At 38.5% G+C, this 12,443-nt stretch overlaps 1 protein-coding gene across 1 annotated transcript; it reads right to left on the bottom strand.

The window, feature by feature from the left end:
- Window positions 1-478: 478 nt before the first annotated feature.
- Window positions 479-7,164, bottom strand: LOC134222017 (uncharacterized). Its single transcript, XM_062701172.1, is given in 4 exon segments — window positions 479-1,014; window positions 1,017-2,023; window positions 6,655-6,895; window positions 7,077-7,164. Coding segments are annotated over 4 exon segments (1,872 nt in total).
- Between the last annotated feature and the right edge of the window lie 5,279 nt (window positions 7,165-12,443).

Consider the following 12,443-nt stretch of genomic DNA (forward strand, 5'->3'; position numbering starts at 1 on the left):
ATCTTTATTTGAAGCATTTACTTTTTGTTTTTTCCTTCCCACCTCGAAAGCATAACGCTCAGTGGCGTAGCCACGGGGTGTTTTTGGACATAACCCCCCTCCAGAGACAAAATTTTTAGAATATTTTTTTTTTTCGAAAAAAAAAATGTTTGTAAACCCACCCCCCTCCCCTCCCAGACCAATTTTCTGGCTACGCCACTGATAACGCTAGTTAAGTTTATACGAACGGATTTCTCTTTTTAAAAAAAGGTTACTTCATCATTCGCGAGTCTAAATCGAACTGATTGCTTTATTCAATATTGAAACTTATTACACCTCAAATGCTTACACTTGCACTTTCCGTCGTCATCGTCGTCGCACGCCGAAACTGCCAGGTTGCTCGATGTTACCATCCGTTCTGATGCCGTCGTCAGCATTCTGTAATGCCCTCGTTCTGGCGGCCCGTCGCCAACTCGTTGCGATGAGGTCGTCAGCTTTTCTACCACCGCTGGGGTAGCTTCGTTGCTAACTCGTCCCTTCCTGAGAGATGAGGCTCCGTCTGAATCACATCCATCAATGTCGTAGGTTTGATCCTGGGTTGAATATCCACTATCGGTTCCTGTTTGATTGTGGCGTTAGATGCTTGTATCTTCAAGGTAGCTGATCTGTTGGAGAAAATTTTCAAAAGAATTGCGATACCGATTATCATGCAGGGGAGGGAGAGGATTCCTCCAAAAATGGGCCACGAAGGCCACTGGATGCTGGTGTTGTTCAATCGAATGTACTCCATTTCCTTTCTCATCTCTAGATGCAAACCATGTAGATGTTCCAAACTGAGGTTTGCTATTGTAAATTGCTTTTGTATTGCAAGACCGTCCAATGGCAGCTGTATTGGACTTCCAGCTATATTCTGTATGGTATTAGAATAGCTGATGTTGTTGATGATTACTTCGCAATCGTGAAATGATATCAAAAATGTTCCAGATAACGTACGGTTACCGATTCCACAATTTGATGCGAAGGATATGTTTTGTTTGAGTTCAACATGATGTTTTCGTCAGTTATAAATTTTACTTCCTCACTAGGTGGGTTCATGGTGTATCTGCAGCATGCCTGCTGTCCAGAGAGAAGGTTTGGTACACATTTGGATTTGTCCGCTTCTATTTGGTGGACTTTGTATATAGTTGCCTCTAACGAATTCACGATGTAGCTACCAGTTTCATGATGCAAATAGTTTCTTCTAGTCAAATGGATTTGCTGGTGACTAGCAGTGACGGGGAAGACGTGAATCTTGTTGAAAATCCTCGTATCCAAGATGGGGGTTTTTATCAGTAAAGTCAGCTCCTTGCTGTTGGTGGCGATCGTTGTATCTGCAAGGTTTAGTGCTTCCAAGACATTGTGAAGTGTAATATTTTGCTTGGATAAATCTTGGTACAATATTTCAATTTCATCCTGACTTAGTATTTTTTCGTTCAAAATCCCGGCTTTAGCTAAAGATATACTATCAACAATCTGTTCTAATTTTTCCGCTAGATATTTTAAGTTAAGAAAAATATTTAGTGAATAAATCTCTAATGATTTAGCATTCGAAAGTTCTATTGCATCCTTGGTTTTGTAAACAAGTTCCTTCATTTGCAAATTAAGTGCCCTATTTATTCTAATCTGTTGATTATTGTTGCTAACAAGTTCGTTAATGGAAGAGTTTATTATTTTTAAGTCGTTTGCGTCCGGACTTCCTGCAATGAACTTCCAACCTGTTCCTAGACTATCCCAGCGCTTATGTCTCCTAGAAGGGGCCAAGTTTTTTAGTGTTTGATGAATTTCATCAAATTTTTGTAAAGTGAGTGGTGTGAATTGGTTGATTTTCAATTGATCAAATTGATTCCTAAGACTGTCGACATGAGCTTTCAGAGAGGTAACATTGAAATGATGAACATAGTAATGGGACGTAATTTGAATTCTTGCTAATCCTGAATATGGTAAATGATCTATTCTTCTAACATCCACTCTTGCTTCTGTCATTAGACACAAAAATATTAACATTCTGCAAAAGAAGAGAAGAAAAGACACAAATTAAATTTTCCTAACCTTAATGTCATTCTTATGAACTTTTCTTCCATCATCCATAGTTACAGTACTTTTGTTAACTTGCTTAATTTTGGTTTTCTTGAACCGTGGCTTGTGTTTTATTCTTTGTCTTGCATTTTCGTATACTTCCTGGTTACATTCAAGTTCCGTAGCTTTCTTAGATTTGTTATGGAATTTCAAATCCTTTTCTGCTTTTCTGTTAAGTTCTTAAAAACATTTTCTATGATTTCTGGGGTTCGAGGGGACGGAAGAATTATTTCAAGAGGGTGTATTTTGTTGCACTATGGATGGAGGAGTTATACTTATTGAGTGACAAAAGGAGTAGGTCATTGACAGGTTTTCCGGGATTTTCATGTTTTGTAATTCTGTAGATTTCTAAGATTGTAGAGTGGAAACGTTATACAACAACATTCATTCCGCTCAGTCCTGTAGCGCTAACATACGGTTCAAAATGATGCTTGTTGCAAACGATAAACAAATTACCGGTCATGAAAGATTTTTCACCATCCATGACTACTAATTCTGGGGATTGTAATTTAAAAGGAGTTCCTTTACGGCAGGGACTATATCGACTGCTGCTCTTGACTCAATGTGTTTAATTTGCGCAAATTTAGAAAACTTGTCGATATAGGTAAGGAAGTGGTCACTTTCAAGGAATAGGATGTCTATATGAGCGATTTTGAAAAGGGCATTTGGAATAGGTGTGGCCTGAAGAGGGAAGTCAATAGGGTTACGATTATATTTATTCTCGTGACAAATTTTGCAATTCATCACGAAATCCTTCAATTTTTGAGCAAGTTTTGGAAAATAAAACTTCCTCAAAATTTGTTGTTTGTTTTCCTCGGCACCACGGTGTGCTCTGTAGTGCTCCTGTCGGATGATGTTCCATTGTTCATCTTCCTCTTGCACATCTTGGAGGATCTTTTGGCTGAAACGGATTTTTAACAACCTCTTAGAACCAAAATGCTTCTTATAAATTTCCTGAATTTTGCCCATCAGTGTTTCGGTTGTTAACAATCCATTTACTTTCGAAAGATCAAAATGTGTTTTTAGTACCTGTAAAATAGAATCATCGTTAATATCAGGTAATGTAATTTCGATTCTAGTGTAGTTAGCAAATGGATTTGATACCTTTGTGTTGGTCGGGCCCTCCCTCAGAATAACTTGATGTTTAAAGCCGTTAATAGGAGCCTCGGTAGACTCAATGTAAAATCATCGCTATTCTCAGCAGAGTGTTGAGTTGCCGTCATGGAACAAACCATTCTGCTTAGAGCGTCGGCAACTACATTGGTTTTACCTGGTTTATACATGATCTCATAATCATGTTCCTCAAGATACGATTTCCATTTTTTAATTTAGCATTCGTGTTTTTAGGTGATAACGCAAAGGTGAGGGGTTGATGATCGGTAATTACTTTGAATTTTGCTCCGTAGAGATAGTTTCTGAAAGTTTGAAGTGCCCAATATATGGCCAGCATTTCTTTTTCCGGTACTGAACATCCTTCTTCCGATTTTGATAGGGTTCTGGATGCAAAATGTATAGGTTTGTCTTTACCTAATTCCCCTGCGACAGGACGGCACCGATTGCATAATCGGAGGCGTCCGTAGTAAGGATAAACGGCTTGTTAAAGTCTGGGTAAATGAGAATATCAGATGATGATAGCAAGTTTTTCATTTTTGGAAACATAGTTTCTCCTTGTCGTTAAGTGATATTTTTCTGTTTGATGCGGGGCTTCTCTCCCCCCTTAAAAGGGTTGTCAGAGGTTGTGCGATTTTTGCAAAATCTTTGACAAATCTTCGGTAATATCCCATCATTCCTAAGAACCCTCAGGTTCCTTTAGATTTTTGGGTTCTGGAAATTGATTAATTGCCTCGATTTTCTTTCCATTTGGTTTGATTCCTCTGAGCTTATTATGTATCCCAGAAATTCTACCTCATGATGTAAAAATTCCGACTTATCCAACTGAATTTTCAATCCAGCCTCATTCAAAGTCCTGAATATTATGTCTAAATTATTTAAATGTTCCTCGAGGTCCTTTCCAAAAACGATTACATCATCGATGTAAACGTAACAAATTTTTCCAATGTGTTCTCTAAGAACATCATCGATTGCTCTTTGAAAAGTTGCGGGTGCGTTCTTCAACCCAAATGGCATTCTGGTAAATTCATACTTGCCATTATTGATCGAGAACGCTGTCTTTTCGATGTCACTGGCTTTCATCCGTATTTGATGGAAGCCAGATGCTAAATCCAAAGTGGAAAAATATTTATTGCCTTTCAATTGGTCAATAACATATCCAATTTCGGGCATAGGGTAGCGGTCGGAAATGGTCTTTTCGTTCAGTTTCCTGTAATCGATGACCATCCTAAATTTCTTTTCACCGGATGCATCTGCCTTTTTGGCACTATCCATACTGGTGATGTCCAAGCTGAGCGAGAAGGTCTAATTATTCCGTCAGCTAAAAGTTTGTTAACCTGCTTCCGAACTTCTTCGGTGTAAGCAGCAGGATACGGATACACCTTTTGGTGAATTGGTACATCATCAGTAGTGTTGATAGAACATTCTACTGTGGTACCGCAAGTAAGTTTTGTATCCGGTTGATGAAAAACTGCTGAATGAGCGCTCAAAACTTTTGAAGCTTATCTCTTTCGTTAGTTGACAAGTGAGATATTCTGAATAAATTATTGGATGTTGGGTTTGCGGGGTTATATCGTGAAAGTGGGATACTTAAATTTTCAATACCTTTTTCAGATGTAAAACATTATTTTCAAGATCTACTATTGCGTTGAGTGCTTGTAAAATACCTGTTCCAATAATTCCTTTGAAAAACTTGTGAAGCAAAAACTGTGCAGAATGATTGATTTTGGGGTAGAAAAACACAATGTCAATGGCTGAAGTTGCATGAAATTTACCACTAGCACTAGAAATTTTATCAGCGTTGAAATCATAGGGTCTGGAACTTTTATACTTGTAAGCTAGTTTTGGTTCAATTATATTTATATTAGCACCTGTATCTATGAGAAATGGAAAATTTCCGATACTGGTTTTCAGATAAATGTACGGAAGAGTTGGAGTTACCAACTCGGCTTCCATTCTAAAAAATTGGTCTGAGAAGAAGTTGAAGGTTGAGGATCTTCTTCTTCTTGATTGATTTGATTTTCCTCAGCCTTCGGCTCATCGTGATGATGAACATCTGGCTGAGATTGCTCCTCTGGAATTTCGTCTTGATAATAGTAGTTGTCAAAATCTGTGCTGGGGTAGTAGTAATCAGGGTAGTAGAAATCATATGGATAACTGTATTCCAAAGGATGAGCCATTCGTTTAAAATTTGGTTGTTGATCGTAGGGTGGATGTGGTCTTTTTATTCCCATGGGAGGCCTATTGCCATAATTAATATTCCTAGATCGGATACTAGGATCTACTTCCATGGGTTCCGGTTTGGGAAGAGGTCTGTTAGGTTGCTGGAAGGGATTATTTTGGAATCTTGGTTGTTGGAGATGCTGAGGTTGGCGGACAAATGGAGGTTGTTGGAAAAATGGAGGTTGTTGGAAAATGGTGGTTGATGGGAAAACGGTCGCATCTGGTGCATTGGATAGAAAGGTTGTTGGTGTCTAGAAGAAGTTGGATGGGGTGATGGTCTCCTTGGAGGGATTCTTGGTGGTTCGAGTTCTCTAGGTTTTGGAGCTTGAGCATTATGCTCATTTCTATAAGGAGCAGATCGAGTATCCATATTGAAGTAATCTAAGCAGAATTGATATGCATGATTCAGAGTTGTCGGGTTGAAAGTTTTTATATGGTGGCACAGAGGTTTTTCTAAACCTCGTATAAAAGAGTCGATTGCTTTTTCTCTAAAATAATCGATATGAGAATTTGCATGCAAAAAAAATTTAGGTTCCGTTTGAATCTGTGCTATTATTGACGACAACAGTTCATTGACGCGAGAATAATAGGTGCCTAAGCTCTCGTTACTCGCTTTTTTAATTGAAGTGAGTTCAAAATCCAATGTTTTCAAATCTCTCTTATCTCTATAATAGAGAAGCAGGGTGTTCTTAATTTGGGTCCAATTATGCATGATGTTGTTTGCATTTAGAATATCGGCAGCTTCTCCTCTGATTTTCCGTCTTACAGAACGACCAATTAACTCAATTTGAGCATCTGTAGCTCCATGTGCCCGGTACATATCAATTACCCTTGAACGTCTGCTAACCAATTGATAAGCTCAGTTGGTTTGCCATCGAAAGGTTGAAGATCACGCAAAACATCGGGCAATCTCCCCAATTCGATAAATTGTTGCATGGTTAGCTGAATTGGAGCAGCGTCTTGCTCTGCTCTCGCACCGTTGTTATCGCCAGCTTGAGCCATGTCAAAAACAAAATATAAACTTTTCACAGATTCCAAGTTCACTCACTAATCTTATTTAACACTTTCCCTACTAAACACTAATCTTTAATGTGGCTAAACACTTATATCAAAGTTGCAAAGAATCAAACACTTATTCAAAACTTTTTGGGTCACGGTTTGGGTCTAATTATATGTTCACTTACTCCTTGGATCACTAGTTAAAATATAAACGAAAGAATTACTTACATAGAGGACCTGGTCCTGTGTTTGGCCAACATTAGGGTCGTTGGTCTTGATGATGGCTGTCCTTCCTCAGTCGGGGGATCTGCAGGCAGGCACTTTTGGATTGTTCCGTTTTGCTCCTTCGCTACTCTGGTCCAGCCGTGCCGATCGGGTTTTCCTTTTGGAGTTTGTCCACAGTGTCCTGCAGGTCGCTTTGTGATATGTGCCTGGCTCTTTGAACCAGGGAAACCGGTCCTGGAATCCACTAAGATTTTTGCACTTATCACTTTATACTATTCCCGAATAGGAGGATCTCGCCGGAGCCTCCAGTTAAGTTTATACGAACGGATTTCTCTTTTTAAAAAAGGTTACTTCATCATTCGCGAGTCTAAATCGAACTGATTGCTTTATTCAATATTGAAACTTATTACACCTCAAATGCTTACACTTGCACTTTCCGTCGTCATCGTCGTCGCACGCCGAAACTGCCAGGTTGCTCGATGTTACCATCCGTTCTGATGCCGTCGTCAGCATTCTGTAATGCCCTCGTTCTGGCGGCCCGTCGCCAACTCGTTGCGATGAGGTCGTCAGCTTTTTCTACCACCGCTGGGGTAGCTTCGTTGCTAACTCGCTTAATAGAAGATTTAACGCAACTGTTTGCATTTAACAGGCATTATTTAGGTATATTATTCTTTGTTTGTTTTTTTTTAATCCAAAATTTGAGAATTAATCGTTGTCGAAAAATCGACTACTGTTCTCATTTGAAAATTTCTCAAATGAAAATTGCAATAAATATCGTCTGAAAATGATTCAGCACAACACTGTTCCGAAACTTTAGATTCAAGTTTTTAGTCACTCGACGTTTTGTCCTTTTGATCTTTTGCTCCACAGCCCTATACTATAGGATTTAGCAGTTTTTCATTTACTGATCACCATGCATATTATGTACAATAGAAAGTTTTGTCATAAAAAATTACACAATTATCAAACCTATACCAATGAGTTTTTATTGGAGTTGTAATGCATTCGCCTTTACGCATTTTTAACCGAGGTACCCCATTGGTCCGGTACCCCAGGTTGAGAACCGCTGTTCTAAGATAAAAAGAAAATATTAAAAACTGGAAGAGAAAAAATATTAAAAATAAAAAAAAATGTGTGATAACCAATGAAACACAGAAAATTAGAAAACAAAAAAAAAAGTGATAAAGGATGAAAAAATATAAGAAAGGCTGGAACACCCTGCTACGTGTATTAAATTGATTTTTAATTAATTCTGTTATAAAACAAAAAGTTAAAAAAATTGGGGAAAAAATTTGCTTCGATATAACGTAACGAAAATAAAAATTGAGTTACGTTATATCGAGATATTACTGTAATTCCAATTTCGCCGAACCTGCATCTCTTTTATGCCAAACTTTAGCTTTTTTCTCTCATCCACGTTCCTTTCTTTCCTGTCAGGTGTGTGATGAAAAAGGCTGTGAAGATATCAGAAAAGATATCAAGTTGACTCTATCTACACTGATTTTTCGGCTGCCTTCGATAAGATCAATCACAGGATTACAATTGCCAAGTTTGAACGGCTAGGTTTTTCCGGATCCTTTCTGTTATGGCTTGAATCCTATCTAACTGGTCGGGAAATGGCCATCATCATTGGAGACTCAACCTCGCAATACTTTGGTGTTACGTCAGGTGTGCCACAAGGTAGTCACTTAGGACCTCTGATATTTCTAGTATATCTGAATGATGTGAATCTTGTGGTCGAATCCTTCAAGCTTTCTTTTGCCGATGATTTCAAATTATACTGGACTATTAATGATGATCAGGATGCTCTGTTTCTACAACGTCAACTCGACATTTTCGTCAAATGGTACGAGATCAATTGCAATAAATGCTCAGTAATTTCATTTTCCCGCAAGCGCTCTACTATTGACTTTTGTTACAAAATCGGATCTACAGCTATTAGACGAGAATCAGTTGTTAAGGATCTAGGCGTTTTATTAGACTCTAAGCTGACTTTCAAAGACCACATAGTCTTTATCACATCGAAAGCGTCGAAAACACTTGGATTTATTTTCCGCATTGCGAAGCACTTCGATAACATTCAATGTCTAAAATCGCTCTACTGCGCGTTAGTGAGGTCATTACTAGAATATTCACTAGTAGTATGGGCTCCTTTCTACCAAAACAGCACAATACGAATCGAAGCAATTCAGCGAAAATTCGTTCGTTTTGCTCTACGCCGTCTTCCTTGGAATGATCCAAATAACTTACCAAGTTATGAAGCACGCTGCCAACTTATTGGTTTAGATCTGTTAAGTGAGCGTCGTGACGTTTCCAAGGCGCTTTTCATTGCAGATCTCCTGCAATCTAGAATTGATTGCCCGGCCTTGCTCTCTCAATTGAACTTTAACATCCCCTTTCGTCCACTTCGGTCAACACCAGGGATTGAACTTATCATTTCATTATCATTTAGTATTCAGCCAATAACTCATTCCAGAGGCGGAGTTCCAAAAAGTGTTATATGGCGGACTTCTAGCGCTGATTCCCCTCTACAACTTTGTCTAAGGGTACATTGCTCTATGCCTAATATTAACAGCGTGAAACGCTAGGAACACTAAATATACTAAATGATAATAAGTGTTATTATCGTTTAGCATATAAAATGATACTAGCGTTTTCCGCGGTGAATATTAGACATAGAGCAATGTACCCTTAGACAAAGTTGTAGAGGGGAATCAGCGCTAGAAGTCCGCCATATAACACTTTTTGGAATTCCGCCTCTGGAATGAGTTATTGACTAAATACTAAATGATAATGAAATGATAAGTTCAATCCCTGGTCAACACCTTTCATTCTCTTGAGAGGTGCTCGCACTAACAATGCGCAAAATGAGCCATTCACTAGTATGTGTCGCATCTTCAATCGCTGTTCCACTGCATTTGATTTTCACCTTTCACGGGGTGTTCTTCGGAAACGGTTTTCTACACTTCTCTAAGCTTCCAACAGTATAACACATCAGCATAGGCCATTAGGATATCTCTTCTCTATATACATAAAAATGAATTTCTGTCTGTCTGAACCTTATAGACTCCGAAACTACTGAACCGATCAGCGTGAAAATTTGTATGCAGAGGTTTTTGGGGCCGGGAAAGGTTCTTGAGATGGTTCGAGACCCCTCCCCCTTTTGGAAAGGGGGGCTCCCATACAAATGAATCAGAAATTTCAGCATAACGTGAGAACTAATCAGAGAATAAATCAATTTTAGGCGAAACAAAGTTCGTCGGGTCTGCTAGTAATATATAATATTAAGTAATTTAAGTCAAACAATGTATCATTTGGAATTATTGTATTTCTGTTGATATGAAAAGATGAGAAGGTTTTGCGCCCATTTGAGAAAGATTCCATGGTTCTACTCAAATGGGCTTTTCCCTGCTCCAAATAAACAAATAAACATATAAACAAATAATAAACAAGACGATGGCACAAATCTCCAAAATTAAGGTGAACGTGCCCCTGGAGCCGACATTCTGATACTTTTCTGATACATGATTCATGATTCGAAGCCAAGATTCACTTTGTTTCCACATATGCTAACGTTTGATACCAATATTGACAATAAAGACTATCTAGGTTTTGTGCAATGGTGATGCCGACTTCTTTTGCTACTTTTATCCACTGTTTCTTCAAGTTCAGCTTATTCTCAAATACCTTAGGTGTTTCACGAAGTTTGGTGTTCATAATGGCCCAAAACTTTTAAATTGGACGAGGTTCCAGCGAGCTCGATGGGTTGACTTCTTTTGGTTAAAACAAAATTATTTCCAGGGATCGTAATGCTCTCTCAATCTTAGAAGCACGGGATGCTCCCTCACGAGTGTTATTGAGTTGTTAATATTCTTTGTTCTAATCCCACCGCGGATACACAATTTTTATAATTGTATTGCGATGATTCTCGACAAACAATGAAACAAAAAAAGGAATTTCATCTAGTAGGTACGATTTTCTTTCATCTTCCTGCTCCAGATAGATGAAAAATGCTCCTCACCATAAACAACAAAAATAAATTCACCATAGGCCTGAAAACGCCGTCTCATCGAAACGAAAAGTCGAAACCCTGGTTATTTCTACAGTACCGGCAGCGCGCGCGTAGTGAAAGAAAGCCAAATTTGAGCAAAACAACGTTTCGCCTCGGTGAGACTTCAGGAAGGGCAGCAGGCGCTTCTGGAAGCACTCGTTTCGGTGGATTTGCCCATTCATGTGGTACCCGTCGTCAGAGCTGGTTTCCAAACCAAGAATTTGTTGGCGAATGTGTCCATCTTTCCACACGTTAAAAAGTCACAAGCTACTCGATGTGTCTCGTTTCCATCGAGTACAGTCTTTATGGAGCGAAAGTTTTGAACTGGCTTGATTGATGTCAGTTCCCAAAGGGTCACTTCGAAGAAGACCTCGTTGTTGGCCATTTCTGGAGGAGGTATCACCAAGGATTTTTGTTTCTTATAACTCCGGATAAGAGGACCGCAACACAAGTCAAAATTAGTATTCTGAATTTTAGGATCTGTACGAGCAGAGAAGTGATAGATAGTGACCAGACCGATACGATAAAGAAGACAAAATGGCAGCAATTTAATTTTTCCATCGCTCAGGCTAATAAGGATTAAATATTAGGGATGCTCACGTATCCACTATTTATATTTCTATTTTTCCAAAATATTTAAATATACAATTAGTTTTCAAGAAAAAATATCAAGAATCTAAAAATCGATTCTACCAGAAGATATTCAGACAAACGTTCATTTCAGGAGCTTAAGGTCATTCCTCACGGAATGCAAGTTTGCTCGCGTTTTCGGGGGCACACCACTCGATACGGAAGCAACGCACAACTGTAATTTTTATTTTTTCACGCATGCTGCGACGCAGCAAAGCTAAATCAACAAAAATGACAGTTGTGCGCCGCCTCCGTATCGAGTGGTGTGCCCCCGAAAACGCAAGCACTTTGAAACTTGGATTCCGTGAGGAGGGACCTTAATCAGAAGTTTCTTCATAATCCTGCTTTTTTTCATGAACTGTTAAATGAAGAGAGCTGAAGAATAGTGCAAAGAGCTATAACTGAACATCTTTTAGCAAATGCGTGGGGCGCATTCAAGGATGGAGAGATGCGACCTCGAACCGTGTATTGTGGCTTCAAATTGTATATTCAGTGTTATCTGTTTAGATGTAAACTAAATAAATGAATGAATGAAGACGATACATTACGATCCTTTGAACTATCCTTCAGGAACACTGAAGAATATTTTAGTGCGATCGTTACCATGCTTTATTCTCCTCTCAGCAAACAATAATAGACACCGTCGTTGGTTTGGAAGTATTTATCTCATCGCTGAAAAAATACAGTACAAACAGTTTATTCAAACTAGAATTCAAATATTTATTCTACAGTTCTATGGCCCATTTTTCAATCTGCTAAATCTTTTTTTATTTTCTTACCCCGTATTTTGTAATGCTTTAATTTCTTGTTGAATTGTAATCCACCACTATTCTTATTTGTTGTGACTTTCGAAAAATCATGTTAAATCGGATTGCACTTCCATTTAACTTAGTTGGCATAAACAAGAATGTCACCCAATTCCTAATATCCGACAAGTGTTTGGTTAATCCTTAAATTTGGTGGAAAAATCCTTCAAAAGCAAATTACAATTCCACATCAAGGCAGAAGGTGGAGACGAAGACAAAAATGATTGTCGCAAAAATCGAAGTACAGAAATGACATCTTTCAATAAAGTCTCGTTGTCAGTCATTCATCAATGGTGAAAAATAGA

This window comes from Armigeres subalbatus, chromosome 3 (assembly GCF_024139115.2).
Source record: "Armigeres subalbatus isolate Guangzhou_Male chromosome 3, GZ_Asu_2, whole genome shotgun sequence".
NCBI lineage: Eukaryota > Metazoa > Arthropoda > Insecta > Diptera > Culicidae > Armigeres > Armigeres subalbatus.